Source organism: Microcaecilia unicolor, chromosome 4, assembly GCF_901765095.1.
Source record: "Microcaecilia unicolor chromosome 4, aMicUni1.1, whole genome shotgun sequence".
Taxonomy (NCBI): Eukaryota; Metazoa; Chordata; class Amphibia; order Gymnophiona; family Siphonopidae; genus Microcaecilia; species Microcaecilia unicolor.
The window spans coordinates 351,090,505-351,117,630 of record NC_044034.1 but is presented as its reverse complement, the minus strand read 5'-3'; the positions used below and the strand labels follow the sequence as shown (position 1 = coordinate 351,117,630).

Genomic DNA, 27,126 nt, shown 5'->3' with positions numbered 1-27,126 from the left:
CTTAAGTTTGTACCTAAGTAGTAGAGGGTGAAGTGACTTGTCCAGGGTTACAAGGAGCATTAGTGGGATTTGAGCCCTGGTTTTCCTGGTTCTCTGTGTGTTGCTCTAACCACTAGCTGGTACCACTTTCCACTATTTTGAGGGGGTGAGGAGGCAGGAGAAGAAAAGGGAAGAGAGGAAGCAGGGAAGACATTCCACCTCTAAACTCATAAGAATTATATTAATTGAAGGTTTTATGAAGATACTTAATCTCCATGAGAGTTCAATGCTCCTGGAAGGAATTCTGATGAATACTTCAGTTCATTTAGAGTTAGACCAGATGCTCTTGCAATTCTGCTGGTTATTTTCCTTGAAACAGTTTTGAAGCAGATATTCAGATGGAACGTAAGGGCCATTAGGTCTGTCTAGTCTGCTGAATTCTATTCCTGTTGCAGTAGACACCAAATCAATCTATGGTTTTCTATGCATGCTTGAATTCCATTTGTTTCCTACATTGAGGCCATTCCATGCATCTATCACTTTTTGAAATCAGATTGTATGTACCTGGGGAAAGTGTGTCTAATGTCCAAGTGGGTGCCCACCTGGGCAGCAGTGATCATCGAACAGTTTGGTCTGATATAACAGCTAAAGTGGAGGGCAGCCACTCAAAACTCAAAAGTCCTGGATTTCAAACATACTGACTTAAGCAAAATGGTGGAATACCTAAAGAAAGAGCTGACAGGCTGGGAGGACATACGTGAAGTAGATAGGCAGTGGTCCAGGCTAAAAGGAGCTATGCATATGGCTACTAACCTTTATGTAAGGAGAGTAAATAAAAGCAAGAGAAAATGAAATTGGTATGGTTCTCCAACCAAGTGGCTGGAAAAATAAAGGCTAAAGAGTTGGCGTTCATGAAATATAGAAAAACTCGGGAGGAACACAGAGAAGAATACTGGATGAAACTTAAAGACAAGAGAGAGAGAACTTCTGGCAAAACCAGAATAGCTAGAATTTTTTCAGGTATATTAGTGTTATGATTCTGCCGGTTTGGCAGGGAGAGAGGGGGTACGTCTCTTCTGATTGGCTGCCAGGGTTTGTACTGACATCAGCGGGTGTACTTAAGCCTGCATGTTGCTACTTACTTTGCTTTAGCGTTACACTTGTGCTGACTAGAAAGCCACGCGGTTCTCTGTCAGAACGTGCTCTGTGCTCTGACGTTGATCTGAGTTTTCTGTTCAGGGATTTCTTTCCTTTCCCTTTGTGTTAGCTGGGGGCAGAGTGTGTGTGAGTAATTAGTTCTGTTGCCTCCAGCTGGGCTTCCCTTCACTGCCTGCAGTTCTCTGTGGGAAGCCAGCTGCTTGTTTGTGAGTGGGGGCTGGGCTTTGTTCAGCCTTCATTTCAGCTAGGCTGCTTGTCTGAGAGTGTCCTCTCCGGTTGTTTACTCTGAGGATTTCTCTTCCATGTGTCCCGGCCTGCTGGCTCAGTGAGTTTAACCCTTTGTGTACTGTGTGTATTGTGTCCCTGCCTCTGACAGTGTGTTTGTTCAGTAGGCCATGCTCCCCAGCTTTCTCTCTGATTGTTGATTTAAGGAGCTCTCTCTCTCCCTCATGGGCCGGCTGGCTCAGCAAGCTTAACCCTTTGCGTTCTGTGTCTCTGCCTCTGTCTTCTGTGGGTTTGAGGCAAAGGCTTTCTGCCTCCCTTTTGGGTCTTGTGCCTCTGGCTGGGGGCTATCTCACCCTTTCCTTTGGTTTGCTGTATCTATTTGTGGCTTTTAGGATTTCGTTTCCCCTCTGTCCAGGGGAGAGCCTGGCTGCGGTATCTTGGGGTCCCGGGGGGCCCTCTGGGTTGTTTCACCCCTCCCTGTGTGTGTTTGGGTTCCGATTCGGCTGTGAGGCCCGCACGAGTGACTCCGTGCATCTGGGTTCCGGTTCGGCCGCGAGGCCCGCCTGTATGCCTATTTCCCTTCCTTCCTGAGGTACTGCGGGGGAGGGTAGCTTAGGGGTATTGTGTAGCTGGGGTGTGTGGTGGTGGGTCGGTCTCCCCTTGGCCTGGGTCGGCGCTCTGCTGACCTCGGCCAGGGCCCAAGGGCTCACGACCAACCCAACGGATTACAATTAGTGAAAGGAAAAAGACTAAAAATGGAATTGTGAGACTGAAAAATTCTGCGAACCACATTGTGGAGAATGATGAGGAAAAAGCAAACGTGCTAAAGAAATAGCTCTCACAGAAGAAAATCCTGGAGAACGACCACGATTGACTGGCAAAGGTACATAAAAGAATGGGGAGGATATGGCACCATTCACGAAAGAAAGTGTTTGTGAACTTGAAAAATTGAAGGTGGACAAAGCCATGAGACCAGATTAGATCCATCCCAGGATATTGAGGGAGCTCAGAGAGGTTCTGGCGGGTCCTCTTAAAGATTTGTTTAATAAATCCTTGGAGATGGGGGAGGTTCCTTGGGATTCGAGAAGAGCGGATGTGGTCCCTCTTCACAAAAGTGGTGACAGAGAAGAAACTGGAATGTACAGTCCGGTAAGCCTCACGTCAGGTATTGGAAAAGTAATAAAACTGATGCTGAAAGAAAGGATAGTGAATTTTCTGGAATCCAATAGGTTACATGATCCAAGACAACATGAGTTAACCAAAGGTAAATTATGCCAAACGAATTTGATTGAATTATTTGACTGGGTGACCAGAGAATTGGATCAAGGATGTGTGACTGATGACCAAAGAATTGGATCGAGGTCTTGCACTTGATGTAATCTACTTGGAGTTTAGCAAAGCCTTTGACACAGTTCCTCATAAGAGGCTCTTGAATAAACTTGACAGGCTGAAGTTAGGACCCAAAGTGGTGAACTGGATTAGGAACTGGTTGACAGCCGCCAGAGGGTGGTGGTTAATGGAATTTACTCGGAGGAAGGAAAGGCGAGTAGTGGAGTGCCTCAAGGATCAGTGCTGAGGCCAATTCTCTTCAGTATGTTTGTGAGCGACATTTCCAAATGTTTAGAAGGTAAGGTCTGCCTTTTGTGGATGGTACCAAGATTTGTAATAGAGTGGACACTCTGGAGGGAGTGGAAAACATGAAAAAGGATCTGCAAAAGTTAGAGGAATGGTCTTTTTAGCAATTAAAATTCAATGCTAAGAAATGCAAAGTGATGCACTTAGGGAGTAGAAATCCAAGGGAGACATATGTGCTAGGCAGTGAGAGGCTGATATGCACAGATGGGAAAAGGGATCTTGGGGTGATAGTATCTGAGGATCTCAAGGCAACGCAACAGTGTGACAGGGCAGTGGCTATAGCCAGAACGATGCTAGCCTGTATGGAGAGAAGTGTAACCAACAGAAGAAAGGAGATGTTGATGCCTCTGTACAAGTCGTTGGTGAGGCCCCACCTGGAGTATTGTGTTCAGTTTGGAGGCCGTATCTTGCTAAAGATGTAAGAAGACTTGAAACGGTCCAGGGTAAGGCGACAAGAATGATATGGGGCTTGCGCCATAGGACATATGACAAGAGACTGAAAGACCTGAATATGTATACCTTAGAGGAGAGGAGGGAAGGGGGAGCTATGATACAGACATTTAAATACTTGAAAGGTATTAATATAGAAACAAATATATTCCAGAGAAGGGAAAGTGGTATAACTAGAGGACATGAATTGAGGTTGCAGAGTGGTAGACAAGAGTAATTTCAGAAAATTCTTTTTCACAGAGTGGATGGTTGATGCCTGGAATGTCCTCCCAAGGGAGGTAGAAAAAGAACTGTGGTGGAATTCATAAAGGCGCGGGATGAACACCGAGGATCTCTGATTATGAAATGAATGATATAAAAAACAAAACTTAAAGGTTGCTTATGTGTTTGCATGTCAAATGGTGCTTAGATGGCAACTCTGGCTGCATCAGCTAAGTCCAGTGCTGGGATGGCTTGTATGGTCTGAGTCCTGCATATGGCAATCCGGTTTAGGATGGGCTGGAGAGAGCGTCGATGGAAGTGCCAGTGGTTTGGAACATGAGGACAGTGCCAGGCAGATTTCTATGGCCTTTGTCCCACAAATGACAAGACGAATTTGGTTAGGCTAGAGTGAAGTTTGACGGCAGCTCCAGTAGTAGGAACATAAGGACAGAGCCCGCCGGACTTCTATGATCTATGTCTGGATTGACCACTGTCGGAGATAGGATGCTGGGCTTGATGGACCCTTGGTCTTTTCCCAGTATGGCGGTGCTTATGTCCTAGAAACACCAAAGAAAAACCATGTTCAAGTATATAATATCACTTTTATTGTTGATTTAAATCTTGAATTGATAATGAATATGACTTGGGCAGACTGGATGGACCATTCAGATCTTTATCTGCCGTTACTTACTATGTACCGTATTTTTCGGACTATAAGACACACTTTTTTCCCCCAAAATTTGGGAGGAAAATGAGGGGTGCGTCTTATAGTCCGAAGGTAGCGATTCCGGATCGCCCTCCCCCCGAGTTCGGGATCGCCCTCCCCTACTCACGTCAGCGATGTTCCCTGGTGGTCTAGTGACGTCGGGGCAGGAAAGAGGGGGCTCTTTCCTGCCCCGACGTCACTAGACCACCAGGGAACATCGCTGACGTGAGTAGGGGAGGGCGATCCCGAACTCGGACAAGACGCACCGGAGCACCTAGGTTTTAGAGGAGGGAAAAAGGAAAAAAAAATGTTTTTCTATTTCCCTCCTCTAAAACCTAGGTGCGTCTTATGGTCCAGTGCGTCTTATAGTCCGAAAAATACGGTAACAACATTCAGGTTGGAGACGGGTTTATTTTAAAATTTCATTTTTTTGTTGCTATCCCACAGCTTGTGTGTTTCAGGATTTTGCTTTTTTGTCCATTTTTTTCTATGTCATTGCTCTCAAAACCTCTTCCTCATTATTTCAAAGATTGCTGCCCTAGAATAATAATTTCACCTTGTTTTGCATGCAGTTATTGGAATTGAACTTTTGTTCAGATATTTTAATATTTAATCTTTTTGACAAAAATGCTTAAGGCAAACAACAAATAGTGGTACCATAATACAATTCAGTAGTAAAACACAATAAAATTAAAATACAAATAATGAAAAATAGAATTTATTTAAAATAGTAAACCCAGTAAAACCACCCAAAAATAGTTTAGAAAACACCAGCAACAGTAAAGAGCATTCAGGAACAGTCTGTTGCAGCCAGGTCTTTGACTATCTTCTAAAAGCGAAATATTTAGAATGAACAGAAATTAAGAAAGCTAACAAATTAAGAGGTTATTATAGTAATGGGTGATTTCAAGAAACCATTGCAACCAAGTGGAGAAAAAGGTCTCAGCATATAGAATGCCAATTGTCTATTTAATCTCTTACAAGCACTAGAGCTCTCAATCATTAGCCAAAAAAGATACATTGTCCAAAATTTTTATCAAATAAGTAATTTATTTTCTCCAATAATGGTTTCATCAAATGTATTATATCTTAACTTGCAGATTTTTGTTTGTTTTAAATTTTATTAAATCTTAAACTTCAACTACCATTGAGAATCAGGAGTTACAAGGATTCAAACTGTAGTCCACTTAGATTCTTTCCATCGTGACAGTTAAATAACTACAAGATGTGTGCCACAAGAGACTACTTCCAGTGAGAGACACACACAAACCCATCTTAAGATCTGAGAGTAGGCTTTGCAAAATAGTGGGGAAGGGAAGAAGACAACTTTGGTGAGCACCTTGTAAAAGTGCAAAGATAACTGATGGACTGTATGCTGGTAAAATGGACTGACTGGAGGATATATGGGAGGTGGATGGGGAAGAGGGGTAGCCAATTAGAAGTTGTGCTATGAGGAGTGGGTAGGTTGGAAATTTGTATGGAGGATTTTTGTTTTCAAGGAGTGGATTTTGTGGGTAAATAGGGCATAAACAGGTGTCGAGGGGAGGATGCTTCTGAGGCAGATATTGTTGGGATATATGTTGGACTTAGTGTTAATGTTCTGCGGATCAGGGTGGATACGGATATGGGAACTATGATTTTTTTTGGGGGGGAGGGGGTTGTATTGGTGGGAAGGGGAACTCTGGAAAGGGAGGGCAGGGAATTTATAAAGAGAAACTTCAAAGAATAAGTCTGAGGATAAAAGGAAAAAAATTAGATTGTATTTCGTCCTTTAGATTGTAAGCTGCTTTGAGCAGGGACCCGTCCTTCTTTGTTGATTTGTACAGCGCTGCGTAACCCTAGCAGCGCTCTAGAAATGTTAAGTAGTAGTAGTAAAAATAGAATGATGAGGTAGGCATACATGGGAAATACTAGAACTTAAATTAGCAACTCTTAATGTGTAGGGCCTTAATGTACCCATGAAACGACAGCTACTATATAAAGAAATGTTGCGGGCGAATGTGTTTTGGAGGGATGGCATCATATAAGAAACCTATTTAGTAGAGAGGGATGTGTATCTTCAAAACATTGAAACTTCACCAGTGTTTTTATGGCTTCTAATAGATTGCCGAGGAAAAGAGGAGGAGTGGAGATACTAGTTTCAAAGTCTGTAAAATGTATGGTACATTGTACATAAAGATCCTACAGAGATCTTCTTGCTAACATATGCCACTATTAATGTTTTTATTTATTAGAATTTATTGACCGCCATTTTGAAGGAATTCACTCAAGACTGTATACAGTAAGAATAAATCAAACATAAGCAATAGACAATTAGCAGTAAGAATATTCAAATAACAATACAAAGTATTGCATTGTATACTACTTAGTGAACACCAAATGTAATAGAACATTTTAATTGACAGTGTAGGGTATAAGCAAAGATGGAACATATAGATATTAGAGAGGCATTTATTTATTTGTAGCATTTATACCCCGCTCTTTCCCGCTCAGTAGCAGGTTCAGTGCAGCTTACAATGTACAGTACAAAGTATCACAGAGATGATGGCTTACAATGTATGGTATAAAATATTGCAGAGATAACACAATTGTATAGAGTGGGACAAGAGGAAGAGATGTGGGGGGAGGGATTACGGTAACGGTAGTGTTAGTGGTGTGCGTTGGTTCGTGAGTTATGTTGGGTGATTTGGATAGGCTTGTTTGAAGAGGTAAGTTTTCAGCAGCTTTCGGAAGGGTAGGTGTTCATTGGTTGTTCGGATGTGTCTTGGTATTGCATTCCAGAGTTGGCTGCCTGTAACGGAGAAGTTGGATGCGTAATAGGTTTTGTATTTGAGACTAATTTTAAAGAAAGGTTTACATGAGGTCAGAGAGAGGGTTAAATATTATCTCAGGTAGGGTAGAAGTGAATAAACATTCTCGTAGCTTTTCTTTGCACCGCTTCAATTCTTTTTACATCCTTAGCAAGATACAGCCTCCAGAACTGAACACAATACTCCAGGTGGGGCCTCACCAACGACTTATACAGGGGCATTAAAACCTCTTTTCTTCTGCTGGTCACTCCCCTCTCTATACAGCCTAGCAACCTTCTACTTACGGCCACCACCTTGTCACACTGTTTTGTCGCCTTCAGATCCTCAGATACTATCACCCCAAGATCCCTCTCCCTGTCGGTACCTATCAGACTCTCACTGCCTAACACATATATCTCCCGTGGATTTCTACTCCCTAAATGCATCACTTTGCATTTCTTCACATTGAATTTTAATTGCCAAACCTTAGGCCATTCTTCTAGCTTCCGCAGATCCTTTTTCATGTTTTCCACTCCCTCCCGGGTGTCCACTCTGTTACAAATCTTAGTATCATCCGCAAAAAGGCAAACTTTACCTTCTAACACTTCAGCAATGTCACTCACAAATATATTGAACAGAATCGGTCCCAGCACCGATCCTTGAGGCACTCCACTACTTACCTTTCCCTCCTCCGAGCAAATTCCATTTACCACCACCCTCTGGCATCTGTCCGTCATCCAGTTCCTAATCCAGTTCACCACTTTGGGTTCTATCTTCAGCCCGTCCAGTTTGTTCAAGAGCTTCCTGTGGAGAACCGTGTCAAAAGCTTTGCTGAAATCTAGGTAGATTACGTCTATAGCACATCCCTGATTTAATTCTCCAGTCACCCAGTCAAAGAATTCAATGAGATTCGTTTGGCACAATTTCCCTTTGGTAAAACCATGTTGTCTCGGATCTTGCAACTTACTGGCTTCCAGGAAATTCACTATCCTTTCCTTCAGCATCGCTTCCATTACTTTTCCAATAATTGAAATGAGGCTTACCGGCCTGTAGTTTCCAGCGTCTTCCCTATCACCGCTTTTGTGAAGAGGGACCACATCCGCCGTTCTCCAATCCCACGGAACCTCTCCCGTTTCCAATGATTTATTAAGCAAATCTTTAAGAGAACCTTGCTGAACCTCTCTGAGCTCCTTTAATATCCTGGGGTGGATCCCGTCTGGTCCCACGGCTTTGTCCACCTTTAGCTTTTCAAGTTGTTTATACACACGCTCTTCCGTGAACGGTGCTTTATCTACTCCATTTTCATTTGTACTTTTGCCAGTCCATCGTGGTCCTTCTCCAGGATTTTCTTCTGTGAAAACAGAACAAAATTATCTATTTAGCAAATTTGCTTTTTCTTTATCATTGTCTACATAGCAGTTCACAGCGTCTTTCAGTCTCACAATTCCAGTATTTGTCTTCCTCCTTTCACTAATATACCTGAAGAAATTTTTGTCACCCCTCCTTACATTTCTAGCCATTTTTTTTCTTCCGCTTGCGCTTTCGCCAGACGTATCTCTCTTGGCTTCTTTCAGTTTCCTCCGGTATTCCTCTCCGGTTTGGCTTCTTGAGTTTTTGTGTATTTCAGGAACGCCAACTCTTTAGCCTTTATTTTCTCAGCCACTTGCTTGGAGAACCATATCTGTTTCCTTTTTTTCTTGCTTTTTACTCTCCTTACATAAATGCTTGTGGCTCTATTTATAGCTTTTTTCAGCCTGGACCACTGTCCTTCCACTTCTTGTTCGTTCTCCCAGCCCATCAGCTTCTTCCTCAGGTATTCCCCCATTTTACTAAAATCAGCACGCTTGAAATCTTTGAGTTTTGAGTGGCCACCCTCCACTTCAGCTGTCATATCGAACCAAACCGTTTGATGGTCACTGCTGCCCCAATGGGCACCCACTCGGACATTTGATACACTATCCCCATTTGTGAGCACCAGATCCAGCGTCGCTCCCTCCCTCATGGGTTCCGTCACCATTTGTCTGAGCAGAGCACTTTGAAAAGCATCCACTATCTCTCTACTTCTTTCAGATTTCGCAGACGGAACCTTCCAATCTACATCCGGCAGATTGAAATCTCCCATCAACAGAACCTCTCCCTTCTTTCCCAATTTTTAAATATCTGCGATCAGATCTTTATCTAGTTCCTCCAATTGCGTCGGGGGTCTGTAGACAACACCCACGTGGACAGAGGTTCTATCCTCTCTTTTTAAGGTGATCCATATCGCTTCTTCCTTTCCCCAGGTCCCTGTCATTTCAGTCGCCGTGATATCATTCCTCACATACAGAGCTACTCCTCCACCTTTACGACCCTCTCTGTCCTTCCTAAATAGATTATAGACTGGTATGTTTGCATCCCATTCATGGGAACCTTTGAGCCACGTCTCCGTGATTGCAACAACATCCAAGTCTGCCTCCAACATCAGGGCCTGAAGGTCATGAACTTTATTGCTTAGACTGCGAGCATTTGTGGTCATCGCTTTCCATCTACATTTCCTGGTATGCGTTTCAACATTAGTGATTTCAGGGTTTCTTTTCTCTTTGGGTACCTTCATATCTTTTTGTTCCACTTTTATTGTTTTTTCTTTGGCTTCCGTTCTGTTTTCAAGAACATCACAGTGCTGTAATGGAGTAAAAGAATTTTGTAGTGGCAACACTTGTGCGGTTGGATGCTTTCTTGTCACATAACGAAGTCTGCCTGAACCTACCGTGATCCATCTATTCTTAGGTGGTTTTATCCTTTGTGGTAGTGATGATAATTTGGTATGATATTGTGCGGTCCTAGATGTTGCTTTAAGTGCATCTAGTTCCTGTTTTACTTTACTGAGCTCGTGTTTTAATCTAGTGAGCTGTAGACAGATAGGACAAGCCTAAAGTCTCCAGATGATTGGTCTTGAAACTAAAACACCACAATTATTACAGAGAATAAAAGTCATCCTGATGGGTTGAAATGGGTATGAACAGGTGTACTGTGATGGGAGTTACCAGTCTGGAAGACTGCCTGTGTGTGATCGAAGAGTAAAGCCAACGAGTTTTCGCTTTATATATGACTGGAAAACCCTGGGGTGGGTGGGATTATTACTCCCAGTGAGTCAGCCAAGTGCTGTGTTAAAAGTTCTCTAGGTATGACCAGAACTGATACAGTCTGATCAAGAATTTTCAGTTGATTTAACTTTCAAATTGCACTATAATATAACTAGGACTGGTAGAGCCTTTCCTCAAAGTTAGAATGCTACAGGACCAGAAGCAGTTATAAAGCCTATTCTCTATCAGAGCTAGGCAGGAAAGGAAAGAGAGTAGATCTATGGGTATAGTTGATTAACAATGATTTTTTGATTATCCTGCCAATATAGTACTGCCAACAGCGAGAGAAGCTTGATGAACAAGTTTAAGGAAGAGAAGGTAAAATGGAATCCTATCCAGCTTATAATTGAAAAAGAAAAACGCCTATATTGCAACCCAAATCGGGAGATAGACGTTTATCTCACAAAAACGAATAAAGCGGTATAATCGAAAGCCGAATTTGGACGTTTTCAACTGCACTCCGTCGCGGATGTGGACAAAGTTGATGGGGGCGTGTCAAAGGCGTGGTGAAGGCGGAACTGGGGCGTGGTTATCGGCCGATCAGAGATAGACGCCTTTCGCTGATGATTGGAAAAAAAATATGCGTTTTTAGCTAGAATTTAGGGCACTTTTCCTGGACCCTGTTTTTCCACGAATAGGGCCCCAAAAAGTGCCCTAAATGACCAGATGACCACTGGAGGGAGTTGGGGATGACCTCCCCTGACTCCCTCAGTGGCCACAAACCCCCTCCCACCACAAAAATATGCCGTTTCACAACTTTTTATGTTCACCCTCAAATGTCATACCCACCTCCCTGGCAGCAGTATGCAGGTCACTGGAGCAGTTATTAGTGGGTGCAGTGGACGTCAGGCAGGTAGACCCAGGCCCATCCCCCCCCCCCCCACCTGTTACACTTGTGCTGGTAAATGGGAGCCCTCCACACCGCCCCCCAAACCCACTGTACCCACATGTAGGTGCCCCCTTCACCCCTTAGGGCTATAGTAATGGTGTAGACTTGTGGGCGGTGGGTTTTGAGGGGGATTTGGGGGGCTCAACACCCAAGGGAAGGGTGCTATGCACCTGGGAGCTCTTTTACCTTTTTTTTTTTTTTTTTTTGTAAAAGTGCCCCCTAGGGTGCCCGGTTGGTGTCCTGGCATGTGCACTATGACTCCTGGCCCCTCCCACGAACAAATGCCTTGGATTTATTCGTTTTTGAGCTGGGCGCTTTCATTTTCCATTATCACTGAAAAACAAAAACGCCCAGCTCACAAATTGTCGAATAACACATGGACGTCTATTTTTTTCGAAAATACGGTTCGGTCCGCCCCTTCACGGACCCGTTCTCAGAGATAAACGCCCATGGAGATAGACGTTTTTGTTCAATTATGCCCCTCCATGTGATATATAGTGAGAGTAGCAGCCTATGGATATGTTAACAGAGGTCCTTATTATCTAGAGCAGTAATCCTTAGCTGGTGAGTAGAAGACTGGGGATTCCTGTGATAATGAGGGGGTTTTCTTTTCAGAGACAGTTGTAATTTGGGTGGAGTTAATTTGTGATAAGTAGTGTGTTTGGGAAAGTTATTTATGAAGTGTCAGTTTTGGGGTGGGTGGGTTGAGGGGCATGGTGGGTGGGCTTAAGCTTAAGACCTTTGGAATGTGTTTGCTGTAACCTATCTGTAGAGCTGCATTTAAATGTACTAGAAGAAATGTCCAGGTCCACAGCTCTAAGGATTGGGACAAGCAAATCACAATTTTAGCAGAGTGTTTAAAAACAGGTTTTTTTGGAAAGATATAAATGCAAAATTAAAGCCAGAGCAATTCTTATCTGTGAGTGTCCTTTAGGCAGGAGTCAGAAAAGACCTTGTGGGTTAAATGCACCTCCTTCAACAGAAGCTATCACCCCACCTGAGCATACAGATTGTCTTTTACAGAGCCAGATGGCTTTCTTTCTTTTTTTTTTTTTTCCCTTCTGCTGCGCCCCCCCCCCCCCCCCCCCCCCCCGATGTCACCGTCGCTTCTCCCCCCTCCCTTGCAAATCACAGCTTCCCGCAGCCCTGGCCTTCCCGCCATCCTCCGCACCCTGGGGCCCTGCCCCTTCTGAGGTCGCCACCGCTTCCCACCTGCACCCGCCACCGGGCCGGGCCCTCACAGCGCCTCTCACCTGTGAAGGCGCTGCAGCAGGCAACAGCAGATCGCTTCCCTTCGGGCCTCCCTCCTTCCCTCCCTGGCCCACCCTCGTCTGGCGTAAGTTATGCGAGAGCGGGACACAGGGCTATGAGGGTCTGTCCCGGTGGCAGATGGAGGGGGGCGGGTGGAAGGGGGGAGTGGAGGCGACGACCTGGACCTCAGGGGGCGGAGGGGGCGGGACCGTGGAGATTGGCGTGGAGGCCGGGGCTGCGGGAAGCTGTGATTTCAATGGAGGGGGGAGCGGCGATGGCGACTTCAGGGGGAGGCGGCAGCAGAAGGGAAAAAAAAAGAAAGCCATGTGCTCGTCAGGGACGTCCATAAAGAACATCCTCCCCCCACCTGCAATAATAAAAACGTCCTTTTTGGACGTCCTTCACTCAGCTGAAAAACCTGGAAGTATCTGAGCTAATCACAGCGCGTTTAGCTCAGCTAAACGCGTTGATTGGCTCAAAGACTTCAAGGTCTCTTAGCTGAGTGAAGCACGTCCAAAAAGGACATTTTTATTATGTGAGGGGGGGAATGTCCAAAAAGGATGTCTTTTTGGATGGACGTCCTCAACTGCACTCTCGATCGAGCCGCATCACAGAGGCGTATTTGGTATGGTCAGAGCAGCCAGCATAACGCTTGGCTGCTCTGCGCATGCTCGACTGGCCGACTGTTTACCGATGAAATAGAGAATGCAAGTGAGCTACAACGAGCAGCTCATTTGCATTCCTTTTCCTTGGTGCATGCCCATTGCTTACCGATTCGCTAAGGGAAGGGCTTTAACGATTTTTTAGTTCATCTTGGCCTGAGGAAGGAGCAGTAGCAAAATGAAGAGGAAGGTTGTGTCATCGGAATTCTGCTTAAGATTTACTGTTGATTGGCCAAACCAGCAAGTGCCTCTGTACCCTACAATGTCCAGTCTGGCAAAAGTGTAACAAAGAAAATTAACAGCTAATAGAAATTCTTCTTTGGCTTATTAAATTTCCTTGACGATATTGTGAGTGGTATATAAATTCAATGCCTATTAGTTTTGCCCCTATTAAATTTAGTTTTTTTTAGATATTTTTGATATACATAAATGTCTTTTATCTTGCAGGTGGAAGTATTTGATCTGCTGTTTGTAACGCATGAGAGCAATTCGCGAAAGACTTATGTTGTACATTGCCATGACTGTGCACAGAAAACCAGTTTGAATCTGGAAAATTTTGTGGTGCTAGAACAGTACACAATGGAGGACCTGATGCAAGTTTATGACCAGTTTACCTTGGTAAGTCAGTTCAGATGAGTTAGGAGTCTCAATATGTGAGACTCAAATATGTATTTTTATTTTATTACTTGTTACATTTGTATCCCACATTTTCCCACCTATTTGCAGGCTCAATGTGGCTTACATAGTACTGTAAAGGCATTCGCCTAGTCCGGTAGAGAAACAAATACAAGGTAATAATGTGGTTGAATAACGGCATTCGCCAAGTCTGGTAAAGAAACAAATACAAGGTGATATTGTGGTCGAATAAAGGTGAATGTGTATTAGGTACAGTGGGGGTTGAGGAGAGGAAAGGATATAGTGTCCATTACAAGCTTTGGTTTTGCTGTGTTGCAGATTGTAGGTATCTGTGTTGGGTCGGTCAGGTATGCCTTTTTGAATACATAGGTTTTCAGTGATTTTCTGAAGTTTAGGTGGTCATAGGTTGTTTTCACAGCTTTTGGCTGTGCGTTCCATAATTGTGTACTTATATAGGAGACGCTGGATGCATAGGTTGCTTTGTATTTGAGTCCTTTGCAGTTTGGGTAGTGGAGGTTTAGGTATGTTCGAGATGAACTAGATATGTTTCTGATTGGTAGGTCAATGAGGTTTGTCATGTATCCTGGGACTTGGCCATAGATAATTTTGTGGACCAGGGTGCAGATTTTGAAGGTGATACGTTCTTTGATTGGAAGCCAGTACAGTTTTGCCCGGAGGGGTTTGGCACTTTCGAATCGCGATTTACCAAATATCAACCTGGCTGCTGTGTTTAGAGCCGTCCAGAGTTTCTTTGTCAGTTGTTCTTTGCATCCCGCATAGATTCCGTTGCAATAGTCTGTATGGCTTAGTACCATTGATTGTACAAGGTTGCGAAATATTTCCCTCGGGAAGAAAGGTTTTACGCATTTAAGTTTCCACATTGAGTGGAACATTTTCTTTGTTGTGGAGTTCACTTGGCTCTCGAATGTGAGGTTGCGGTCGATTGTAACGCCGAGTATTTTCAGACTATCTGAGATAGGGAAGGTTGTGGGTTTGTACGTGTTGTGTTGAGATGAGAGGATGAGGCAGTGTGTTTTTTCAGTGTTCAGTTTCAGTTGAAAATAATTTGCCCATGAGTCCATGGTGTTCCAGCCGAGTTTGGTTTCATTGTTGATTTCTGTTAGATAGTGTCTGAAGGGAATGTATATTGTGACATTGTCTGCGTAGATGAACGGGTTGAGGCCTTGCTTAGATACGGACTTGGCCAGTGGGATCATCATTATGTTAAAAAGTGTTGGTGATGATGGTGATCCTTGAGGTACTTGTGAGAGAAAATCCGCTGGCAAGCGGAGAACTCAAACGCCCCACGGTAAAGACAACAGTCTGCTTTCCAAGGAGGAGATATGTTTAAGTTTAATTTTACTTGGTTTGTTCTGGTGGTTAGAAAACCCTTGATCCAGCTAAGTATATTTCCACCAATCCCGAAATAGTTTGAGTCTTAGTAGTATGTTGTGGTTTACCATGTCGAAAGCGCTCAACATATCGAATTGGAGGAGAAGTATGTTCTTGCCTGTAACTATTTCCTGCTTGAATTTGGCCAGGAGAGTGATTAGCACAGTTTCGGTACTATGGAGGGGGCGGAATCCCGATTGTGATTCATGTAGTAATGAGAACTTATCCATGTAGTCAGTAATCTGTTTGGTCACCATGCTAATGACTTCTTTTGAGAAAAGAATGATAGCACACTTATGAATATGTAAGTTTCTAAAATGCTATGGCCCATCAGTGTTTAAAATAAAGTATTTTGTTTGCTAGCAGAAGTCCCAAGTCTAGAGGTGAGAGAACCTTGATGTGTGTAACTATTTATTTAAAGATGTAGTATTCTCTGTCAACAAACAGGGAGCGTTTTTTGCTAAGCTCTGCGGGACTCTTTTTAGCTTGCAGTAGAAATCAGCTGGCGGTAAACGCCAAGACACCCATTATATTCCTACTGCCGCTTAGTAAAAGACCCCCCAGGGTGAATTGGTCACACAAATGGGTGACACAATCCAATTTCATAGAGATGGAGTAACTGTCAGAGCTCAATATTAACTTCAAAATGTTTTGTACATGCACAGTCCTTCGTGTGTGTTACTTCCACTGCATTAGTACATCAAATATTTTCTTTTGTGCTCTACAAAGTGGATATGAAAGTGATCTCATTTTCATCAGGTTGGTTTTTTTTCCATTTTTAATTAAATGCCTCAGTTTCTCCTTTGTAAAAATAAATAATGATTAGATTTAGTTCCTTCCATTTTTAGGATATCTGCGGAGAAGCCATCTTCAGGAAGTACCTAATCCAGTGGCTCCCAAACCTGCTCCTGGAGGCACCCCAGCCAGTCAGGTTTTCAGGATATCCACAATGAATATTCATGAGATGTTTGCATTCACTGCCTCCACTGCATGGAAATCTATCTCATGAATATTCAGTGTGGATATCCTGAAAACCTGACTGGCTTGGATGCCTCCAGGAGCAGATTTGGGAATCACTGGTCTAATCTGTGACAGAAAGATGGGGCTCACTAATGAACACACAATGGGGGGAATTTTATGAATGGCGATCAAAAATCAGAGCCAGAAAAAATCAGCACTAAGTGTGATTCTGTAAACGGCATGCACCCCTTTATAGAATCTCTTAGCACCAATTCCAGCACCTAACGTTTGACACCAGACTTGCACCTGCTGAAACCTGTTGTAAGTGCTGGCACCCAGGGTTAGGCAGTGAGGCAGTATTCTGTAAAAACACACAAAACTTTTCAGAACGCCCCCTTTTGAGTTGACACTGAGGCACCATGCCTTACAGAATAGTGCACAGCTAGATATACACGCACACACACATTTTTTTTAAAATTATATTTCAAACAAAAGTTTTTTCAAGTTAACACTAGATTAAGCAATCTAGAGAAGAAAAAATGAAAAGATATAAAACATAATAAAGCAAAAACAATCATTAATCCTCATTAGACCACAATTAGAGGGGAGCTGAGTGTGTACCAAAGCAGTAAAGAAAACATATGCAAAGACATAACATGATTAACCCCGCGCTCCATAATAATTAAATCCTACCACATAATCTAGGTGTTACCACTTTTGTCATATTTGTGAAGGCTAGTAGGTGTTCTGGTAAGAAGAAAGTTTATTTTTCTCCTAGACATTTAACCACACGTTTACATGGATAAGTTAACAAGGAAAATGCCCTTTGTACCACCATTCAGTTCTCGTGGCTAAAAAAGCTTTTCTTCTCTCCTAAGTTTTTCATGACATCAGGGTACACCCAAACCTTCTTGCCATAGAACAAAGTGTGTGAATTTCAAACAAAAACAGCCACAGCTCAGCATTTAAATCTTGTTCAAATACAGACGACACCAACAGAATCACTCTTTCAGTGTCTTCAGTTAGGGAAACCAAAAACTCTGAGACATTCAGTAAGTCTTTCCTACTTGCATCTTAATTCACTGCCCCCGGAGTCTCCTCTGATATAGGTCTAATATATCAAATTTAAAGGGGGCATAGCTTCAGAGGGATATTTCAGAATCTCAGATATTTCTTAAAGACCTCCATAGGAGCAACACCCAGGGACTTGGGAAAGTTCAAAAAATGAAGATTTAACCTGTGTTTATATTTCTCCATCTGTTCAATCTTTATGTGCAATATCAATTTATCTTTTACAATAATGGCTGACGCATCATGCAGCTTCTTAATATCTTCCTTAACCCCCACAATCTCAGAGGCAAATTCTGCTTTAGCTCCTTCTAAGAATTTAATCAAGATAACAGTACTTACTAAAGCAGAAACCTCAGATGTAGATTTGGCCACCATAGCATCTAATCTCTGGAGACCAAACCATATGCTTTCTAGGGTCACCAGCTCAGGCTTTCGAACCTGAGCAAAAAGCTCAACAGGAACTCCCACACTGGTTGAAACTCTGTCGTTAGCCGCAATCTCTGCTCCTCGAACCCGGAAGCCTTCCCTCAACATCCTCCATTTCAGGGGGCCTCTACAGGGATGCAACTTTTTCTGGGGGAGGTAGCGGGTTGAGAACCAGGGGAGAGAGAGGGGTGTCCAGCCCCAAGTCTCCAGGGTCTCCTCCCGAAGCAGAAGCAGGGCGGCTCCTTGTGGTTTATGCGGGGGTTCTGGCGGCAAGCCTCTCAGTGATTTGCTACTGCGGTGAAGATGTTCTGGCCATCAAGGGAATGGCCTTAACAGTCCCTTTGCGTTTTTTTGTGTGAGGCATATCATAAAAGGAAAACAGGATGCAGAGCAACCAGTAAGAGCTCAAAGCAGTGATCAGAAACGTGCTGCCATTTTGATACATCCCTGCAGAAGATTCTGAATCCTCCCAGTGATCACAGACAAATTGTAATGGGTGCCAATTAAAGTCAATAATTGGTTGTTAGTACCCAATTGACATTGGCTCATTAGCCAGTTAATTTGTGCATGTATCTCAGGAGCATGCCAAATTCTGGCACACAAATCTAGGTGCCATATATAGAATCTGGGGGAATATTTTCTCTGCATAGACATCATACATAAAGAAAGCTGATAAATTTGTGGTAGGAATGTGTCAGAGGGCTCAGAGGAATTCAAAACATAGTTTAGCAGAGTTTCTAACAGCATCAGCTTCTCAATTGTGGAAGAAAATCCTCCATACCAAACAAGACAGCAGCACCAGACAAATCTCAGTCCCAGCTAAGACAGGCAGAACCCCTGAACCCGGTATGGCTACTCTTATATTCTTATGTTCTTATGTTGTTATTAAAATGGACTTGGGGAAAATCCACTGCTTATTTCTAGGATAAGGAGTATAAAATATATTGTACTTTTTTGGGATCTTGCCAGGTACTTGTGACCTGGATTGGCCACTGTTGGGAACAGGATGCTGGGCTTGATGGACCTTTGGTCTGTCCCAGTATAGCAATACTTATGTACTTATGTAACTGTGACCTCCAATGATAAAACAAGTGCAAAAGCATAAAACGGCTCTCGGGTATTGTTACTGAGCTGCACTTGCAACAGCCCATGGGTAATAGTGCCAGGAAATAAAATGAAAAATCCTTGATGTTACAGAGCTGAGAATTAGGTGTGGAGCAATCTGGCATAGCATGAGTTTGAAAAGGAACATATACATGAGCAGAGCATGGGTAAGGTATATGCAGGTAACTTCCAGAATATTGTAATTCATACGCTTTTCCGTCACATTTAAGTGCTCACACTCAAACCAGCATTATGGCTGGTAGAACTGCACGTACCTAAATGTTAAACGTGTTGATATTGGGCTGCACTAGTATTCTATAATTGAACAGTGGCACCTAGGGTCTGTTATTGAATTGGGTAATGCATCATCGCCAAGATCTATGCACATTTCAGCAACAGAGAGGGAACACATGGGGAGACCGCTTTGCATATGTGCAAGCTAAGCATTACATCTTAAGCCTCAACCAGTCTGCGCTGCAGTCGAAACTAGGCTGTCATATACAAACGTTTTTTCAAACTCTAGAGGCTGTGTGAATGTCAGTTTCAAACATATACAGAGCATTGATGAAAAGCACCCCTCAATTTAGAATATATCAAACACAAGTGGGAACAAGACTCGGGGGGGGGGGGGGGGGGGGGGGATGCTTGGAAAGGTAGGATGTTAAGGCAACACCAGGATGTATCCCGGCACTTACCATAGATGAACGGCTAAGAGAATGTGGATATAGAGTGATAATGCGTGCTTATATGTCCGGACAACAATGGGGACATGCGAATAATACAAAGAATGTGAAATGCGCACACGAGACCTACACGTTATACCATGCCTTCTGGGATTGTCCAGGAGTGCGTGCTTTTTGGAGGCAAATCCAGAGGTTCCTGACTAAAATGACACAAACACAAGTAGGGGGGACATGGGACCATTATGTGCTGGACACACAGCCTGCATTCAAAACACAGGCGAAAGGAGCTAGACTTTTGGTGCCGTAAAGTCTGTTTAGTGGCTCGTAAGGCCATCTTGCAAAAATGGATATCTCTAGATCCGCCTGCGTATTGGCAATGGAGGAACCAAGTACATGAGCTAGCTACCTGGGAAGCTAGGGAGGCAAAAGGTAATCTGAAGCGGAAAAAGCAATTTATGTTAATCTGGAATCACTACTTACAGGGCTTAGCCCACGTGGACGAAGTCTACTGCTAAATTTGTTATCATCTTGTCCCGGAAAACAACAAATTACGAATGCTCTTTCCCCAGTACAGATTGGCATGAGGGGGGAGGGAGGGTCTATATGAAACTTTGGAGCGCAAATCTAGGGGGGTAGGGAGGATGCAGAACATTGTAGGGGGGGGAAGTGCGAGGGCTGGAGGAGGGGAGGGGAAGTAAGGAATGTGGGGGGGGGGGGAGGGGGGAAGAAGAAAGGGGAATGACCAAATAACACCAAAAGTGCGTATTATTATATAAATGCGGAAGACAATCTGTGTTGAGGATAAGTACTGTGTTATAGCATGGATATATATGACCCGGTTGTCAATAATGTAATAGTTAGAAATTTCTGTTGAATTCTAGAGAGGGAGCCACAAGAGTAAGGGCTCCTTTTCAGAACTGCAGTGGCTTTTTGGGTCACAAAATGTAGTGAGACCAAGATATGGGTCTAGAACACCATTAGAATCATTAAGCAACCTTATGATCATTCTCATTAACTGCTAGTTTGTTAGATTTGGAAAGTTGGGGGGAGGAGTAAAGGGTGAGACGGTAGGGGGGGGGGGTAAAACATTTTCTTAAAAAATTAAAAATGTTGATGGCAATTAACTCATTTGTATTACTGAAAGCTGTATATTTTACTGTACTTGTATTGAGTTAACTGGTTGTACATGCCAAGTTGTTTCTTCAATAAAAAAAATGTTGAAACATAAAATCCACTGCTTATTTCTGGGATAAGCAGCATAAAATGTTTTGTACTTTTTTGGGATCTTGCCCAAGTATGTGTGACCTGGATTGACCACTGTTGGAAACAGGATTCTGGGCTTGATGGACCTTTGGTCTGTCCCAGTATGGCAATACATATGTACTTATGTATTTAGTTATACAACTGATTAACATCGAGCATGATATAGATTCTTTCTAAAATAGGGTAAAGGAGTTCCAGACACTGGTCTATGCTCTGGACATTATACCAGCCTGATGCACAATCCAGAATAAAAAGCACATTGATGTCACTGAATGCAAGCAGTATATGCTCTGAAAAATTACAGTGAAGAGCAATACATTTCTCAAATTATTTAATATATGAACTCCATTTCATTGTAATATCTTTTCCCTACTAACACTATAAGCTGACCAGTACTTGTATTTGAATACAGTCACTGCGGGTTCCTTTCTCATAGAATCTAGCTTCTGCATGCCACAAGTTTGGTTAAAATGCTGCATCGTCATCATACCCAAAAGAGCCTGGAAATTCTTTAAAATCACCCAAATAGTATCCAAGCCAGAATATATGATAATGAAAGACCATGTTTTACCTTGGTTTGATTGTAAACTGATGTTACCTGTGTCTTAATATCTTCCTGATTACCTGCTTTCTATTCTATCTTATTTAAAAAAACAAAACAAAAAAAAAACCTTTCTTTTCACTTGCAGAGGGTCTGACTCTATATAGTACTGGATTTCAGATGTACTGATTTTGATAAAATGGGGAAATACCTGAAGAAGGAGCTGTTGGCGTAGGAGAAGTGGAAAATCAGTGGTCAAAGCTAAAGGCTGCTATAAATATGGCGACTGATCTTTACGCAAGGAAAATAAACATAAGAGAAACAGGAAGCCTATGTGGTTCTCCAAACAAGGGGCTGAAAAAATAAGAGCAAAAGAGACTTTGTTCAAGAAATACAAAAGAATGCAATGAGAGGATCATGGAAAAGATTAAATTCAAAGAAGCAAAGAGGGAAATATGGCTAGCGGAAGAAAAAATGGCTAAAGATGTAAAGAGAGGTGACAAGACTTTTTTCAGATATATTGGAGAAAGGAGAAAAGATAGGAATGGAATTGCGAGACTGAAAGGTAATGAGAATGGCTATGTGGAGAGTGAGGAGGATAAAGCAAATGTGCTAAACAATTACTTCTCTTCAGTGTTCACGGAGGAAAATCCTGGTGAAGGACCGCGGTTGGCTGCCGAGGGAATGTCTGGGAATGGTGTGGATACTGCACCGTTTATGGAAGATAGAGTTTGTAAACAACTGGAGAATCTGAAGGTGGACAAAGCTATGGGGCCGGATGGGATACATCCCAGGATACTGAGGGAGCTCAGAGAGGTCCTCGCAGGACCTGTTCAAGATTTATTTAATAGATCTTTAGAGATGGGAGAGGTTCCGCAAGATTGGAGATGAGTGGATGTGGTCCACAAAAGTGGAGAAAGGGAAGAAGTGGGAAACTGCAGACCAGTAAGTTGCTGCTGAAAGAAAGGATAGTTAACTTTGTAGAAGCCAGCAGGTTACAGGGCCCAAGGCAACCAAAGAAAAATAGAAACAGAGAAACATGACGGCCCAAGGACCGATCCTATGGTGCTCCACTGACAACATTCTTTTCTTCAGAGCAAGCTCCATTTACCACTACCCTCTGTCTCCTTCCATTCAACCAATTTCTAACCCAATCACTTGCTCTAGGACCCATACTGATTTATTTATCAGTCACCTGTGTGGAACCTTGTCAAAGGCTTTGCTGAAATCCAAGTATACTACATCAAGCGCCCCTCCCACATCCAACTCTTTGGTCACCCAGTCGAAGTCCGTCAGATTCATCTGACATGACCTGCCACTAGTGAAGCCATACTGCCTCGGGTCCTGCATTCTCACAATCTTCTGCTTTAGTAGCGTTTCCATTAGCTTACTCACTACAGAGGTCAGACTGGCAGGTCTGTAATTCCCAACCTCCTCACTTCCACTCTTGTGCAGAGGAACCACATTCGCCCTTCTCCAGTCCTCCGGGACTACTCCAGTTTCTAAGGAAGCATTGACGAGGTCAGTCAATGGAGCTGCCAGAACTTCTCCTTGATTTCAAAGAAACTAAGTTTGCCGAGATGGAGGAATTTCTCAAAGAACAGTTAGTAGGATGGAAACAGCTGAAGGATGTAGAACAGCAATGCACAAGACTGAAAGGAGCTATATTAAAGGCAACTAACCTTTATGTTAGAAAATTACATAAAAGGAAATGAAGGCTGCTCTGGTACTCAAATCTAGTAGCTAAAAAGATAAGGGAAAGGAGGTTAGCCTTCGCACATTATAAGACAACTCAGAAAGATGAAGACAGGAAACAATACCTGAATAAGCGAAGAGAAGCTGGAAAAGCTATCAGGACAGTGAAGCGGCAAATGGAAGAAAAGATAGCTAATACAGTAAAATTAAGGAATAAGACCTTTTTCAGATATGTAAATGACAAGAGGAAGTGCCATAATAGAATTGTGAGGCTCAAAGCTGAGGGAGAGAAATATGTGGACGAGGATAAGGATAAAGCTGAACTGCTTAACAATTATTTCTGCTTTGTGTTCACGGATGAAAGGCCGGGGGTAGGGCTGTAGAAAACAAAGGCTAAAGAGGATGGATGTATGTTAGACCAAGACCCGTTTATGGAGGACTGTGTTCGTGAGGAGATAGCCAAACTAAAAGTACACAGAGCGATGGGGCCTGATGGTGTATAACAGAATTCCACCAGAAATGAAGATTGAGCAAATGAGCAGACATCCAATTAAGTAAAATGTTTTTGGGCTATAGTAAGTAAAATATCCCGTAATTTCGCTTGAGATAATGTGAGGTTCAGTTGCTGCGAGTACGATTTGAAGATTACTATCGAGGATGATAAAACAGTCCAGCGACAGGATTTTCTGAATTACTGGCCAAATTAATTGCCAGAACTTGAACACCTGCTCACATTCATATAGCATGTGGAGTAGAGTTCCCGTTGCTTGAGAAGAATGCCAGCATTTATCAGATGAAACAAGGCATGCTCTGGCTAGTTTGCGAGGAGTCCAATTGACTCTATGGTATAAAAAGTACATAGACTGGAGAACTGACACTAAAGACAATGGCCTCAGTGTTTTTGACCAGAAATAAGCCCATTGTTCATCAAGATCCTGTCCTATGTCTGTTTGCGAATTACTTTGTAGCGCTGTATTGAATTTGTAAATTGATTTGATTAACATTTTGTGTATCTTTGATGTAGTGTGACCATCAATGAGTAAAGACTGTGTAACACTGAAAAGAGAAGGTTGTTGATATGACAATTTGGAAAAAAACAGAAGAAGCAGCAATACAATGAGTTAATTGCAACCATTTGAAATAAGCAGAGGGAAATAAGGAAAACCTTTTTGTTAGCTCAGAGAAAGGCCGAAAGGCCTTACTGTCATGGATTATATCTGAAAAAGTCCTAATTCCCTTATCAATCCATTCTTTCCAAAAGAATGGAAGTTTGTTTATTAGAACACATAATGATATGTGTAAAGATGTTGAAGGAGGAATAGCTAGTAATTTATCTATCTACAGAAGTGATTTAACCGTGGCAGAGAGTATAGAATCCAAGTTCTGAGTAGGGAAAGAAGTGGAAGAGAGTAACATTGAGAGAGTAAATGGATGCACCATAATTTCTTCAAGTGCAAGCCAAGTTGGTTTATAGTCAGTTTTTTTAGAAGAACCAGTTCAACCTTGTTGAGAAATGAAAGACTTGTGGTAGTTATAAAAATCTGGAAACAAAACGCCACCAGTCTTCTTGGTACTTTTAAGTTTTCTCATGGCTATTTTAGGTGTCTTATTCCTCCACAAAAAATTATTCAAGAACTTGTCTAATTGAGAATAGAAAGATTGTGGGAACATTATAGGAAGCATACTTAGAATATAATTAACTTTGGGAGATACCATCATTTTAATGGTTTCAAGGCATCCCCACCATGAAAGAGCAAGAGGGTACCAAGAAAGCAGTAATAATTTAAGAAACTTTAGAATTGCTTCAGCATTATATTGGATGGTATCAGCCAATGAGGGATACAAATCGATTCCAAGATATCTAAGTTTTGGTTTAGCCAAAACTAGTCCGAATGAGTTTGTAATATCAGGGAGAGCGTAAGAGTTTAGTGGAAGAAGTTCAGTCTTCTGCTGATTAACTTTGTAACCAGAGAAATGCAAAAACTTATTATTAACATTAAAGAGTTCAGGAATTGTGTTGTAAGGGTCAGATAGATACAGTAAAACATCATCAGCATAAGCTGAACATTTAATCTCAAGACCCTTATAAACAAAGCCTTTTATAGCACAATTGGCCCTTATTGCTATTAAGAGTGGTTCAAGTGCAATATTAAAGAGATATGGAGAGAGGGGACAGCCTTGCCTAGTACCTCGTTTAAGAATAATATTTGACAGTGAATTATTTGTAATTACTTTGGCAATAGGATTGGCATATAATGTTTGAATTTTATTTAGAAAATCCAAGGGACACCCAAACCAGTTCAGGGTAGTAAACAAGTAATCTCACTCTACCCTATCAAAGGCCTTCTCTGCATCCAGAGATAAAGCCACAAGAGGTTCCTGAAGAGAGCCTGCCATATGAGAAATATGAAGAAACAAACGTGAATTGTCACTGATAAGCCTACCCGGCATAAATCCAACTTGGTTAGGATGAATAATTTTTTAGATAATTTGTTTGATTCTGTTTGCTAAAATTTTAGCAAAAAGTTTGTAATCAACATTTAACAAAGAGGCCGATAATTAGAAACTAGCAATGGGTCTTTGTTAGGTTTTGGAATAACAGTGATAATTGCTTCAGAGAACAAGCTATGTGCCACATTCTCTGGAGCTATAGAATTGAAGAGAGGGAGGAGGACATGCAAGAGATCAGATTTAAAAAGTTTATAAAATTGTATTGGAATCCAGTCAGGTCCAGGGGTTTTCTTCTGAGGGGAGTCTCTAATTGCATGATGAAGCTCTTTCTCCCTGATCTGTTTCTCAAGAAATTCTAAATCATTCCCTTCCCATTTTGGTACCTTCAGTGTAGATAAAAAATTGGTTCACATTGTGTTAAGAGATTCAGATTGATATAAATTAGAATAGAAATCTTTGGAGATATCATCTTTCGACGTATGGATTGTTTGATTGGACAATTTAATAGCAGGAATTTGAGTTTTGAGTCGTTTTCTTTTCAAACAATCTTTTATCATAGCATAATATTTAGAGTGCAGGTCAAAAATTTGCTGACCTGCTTTAAGGCTGAGCAATTTGTTTAGTTTGTATTTCAAGTTATAGATGGAAGTTAATAAAAGTGAATTCCCTGACTTTATATGATTGGCTTCAGTAGCTTTGATTTGTGATTCTAACTCAGAAATTTGCATTTTCTCTTTTTTAGCCTTGTAAGATGCTAAAGAGATAAGCTCACCCCTCAGGGCAGCTTTAAAAGCCTCCCATGCCTTGATGGGATGTATTGAAGAAGTGGTATTAATTTGGAAAAATTGTTTAATAAATGATTTAATTTTTGAAAGAACTTCCTCATCACTTAAAAGACTAAGGGGCAACCTCCACAGTGGAGATTTTCTGGGAAAGCAAGCAGACCAATTAAGGGCCAAAGAGACTGGCGCATGATCGGATACCACAGTAGGCGAAATGAAGGAGGTTTTAATTGTCTCCACTAAAGAGTTGGATATTAAGAAGTACTCCAACCTGGAGAAGCTTTTATGTGGAGCAGAAGCAAAACTATACTCTTTTGAAGATGGATTACACAGTCTCTGTGGGTCAACGAGATGCAACTGATCAATATATGAGTGTAAATTGGTGAAAGATTTAGAAAGTGCCAAATTAGTTTGTGAGTGTCTATGTAGACGATAGTCCATAGGGATATTAAAATCCCCAGCCATAATAATGGGAACAGACTCTTGAGACTGAATGATTTGAAAGATATTGGAAAAGAAATCAGGGGAGTCAATATTTGGTGCATAAATATTAACCAGCAGTATTGTAGTATTATCCATCTGCCATCTGGATCTATATGTTGATCTAATATAGATGGATTGCAATCTTTATGAAATAGAATTGAGACCCCTTTTTTCCTACCTTGTACAGGAGAATCTACTGAGGAGAAGATCCAGTTACACTGCTTTATAAATTGTGTAGTACTTGGGGAATGGGTTTCTTGCAAAAAAATGATTTCAGGCTTTAACTTCTTAAGGTAAATAAGGACCTTTTTCCTTTTGATCGTGTGTCTTAAACCATTTACATTCCAGGTCACTATATTGATAGGAAAATCAGAATAGTGTTGAGACATGGTGTATAAAAAGATATGACAAGAATTGTTAATCCACAATACTGAAAGATTTGAAAAAAATGACTATAAAACCTAATGCATACTAGACAAGAAGAATATAGAAACGGCATAAAAAACCAAGAATATAGTTCAACCAGAGAAATGTAGAATAGATATGTGAGACTGAGAGAAAGATGAGAGAAC

General features: G+C 42.0%; 1 protein-coding gene across 3 annotated transcripts in view; it reads left to right on the top strand.

The window, feature by feature from the left end:
• Positions 1 to 27,126, top strand: part of KDM6A (lysine demethylase 6A) — a 606,821-nt gene that overhangs the window by 563,521 nt on the left and 16,174 nt on the right. For all 3 annotated transcript variants that reach the window (XM_030202242.1, XM_030202240.1, XM_030202241.1), the window contains one exon: positions 13,515 to 13,685. In XM_030202242.1, the coding sequence (XP_030058102.1) occupies positions 13,515 to 13,685 (171 nt within the window). The remainder of the gene's footprint in view (positions 1 to 13,514; positions 13,686 to 27,126) is intronic.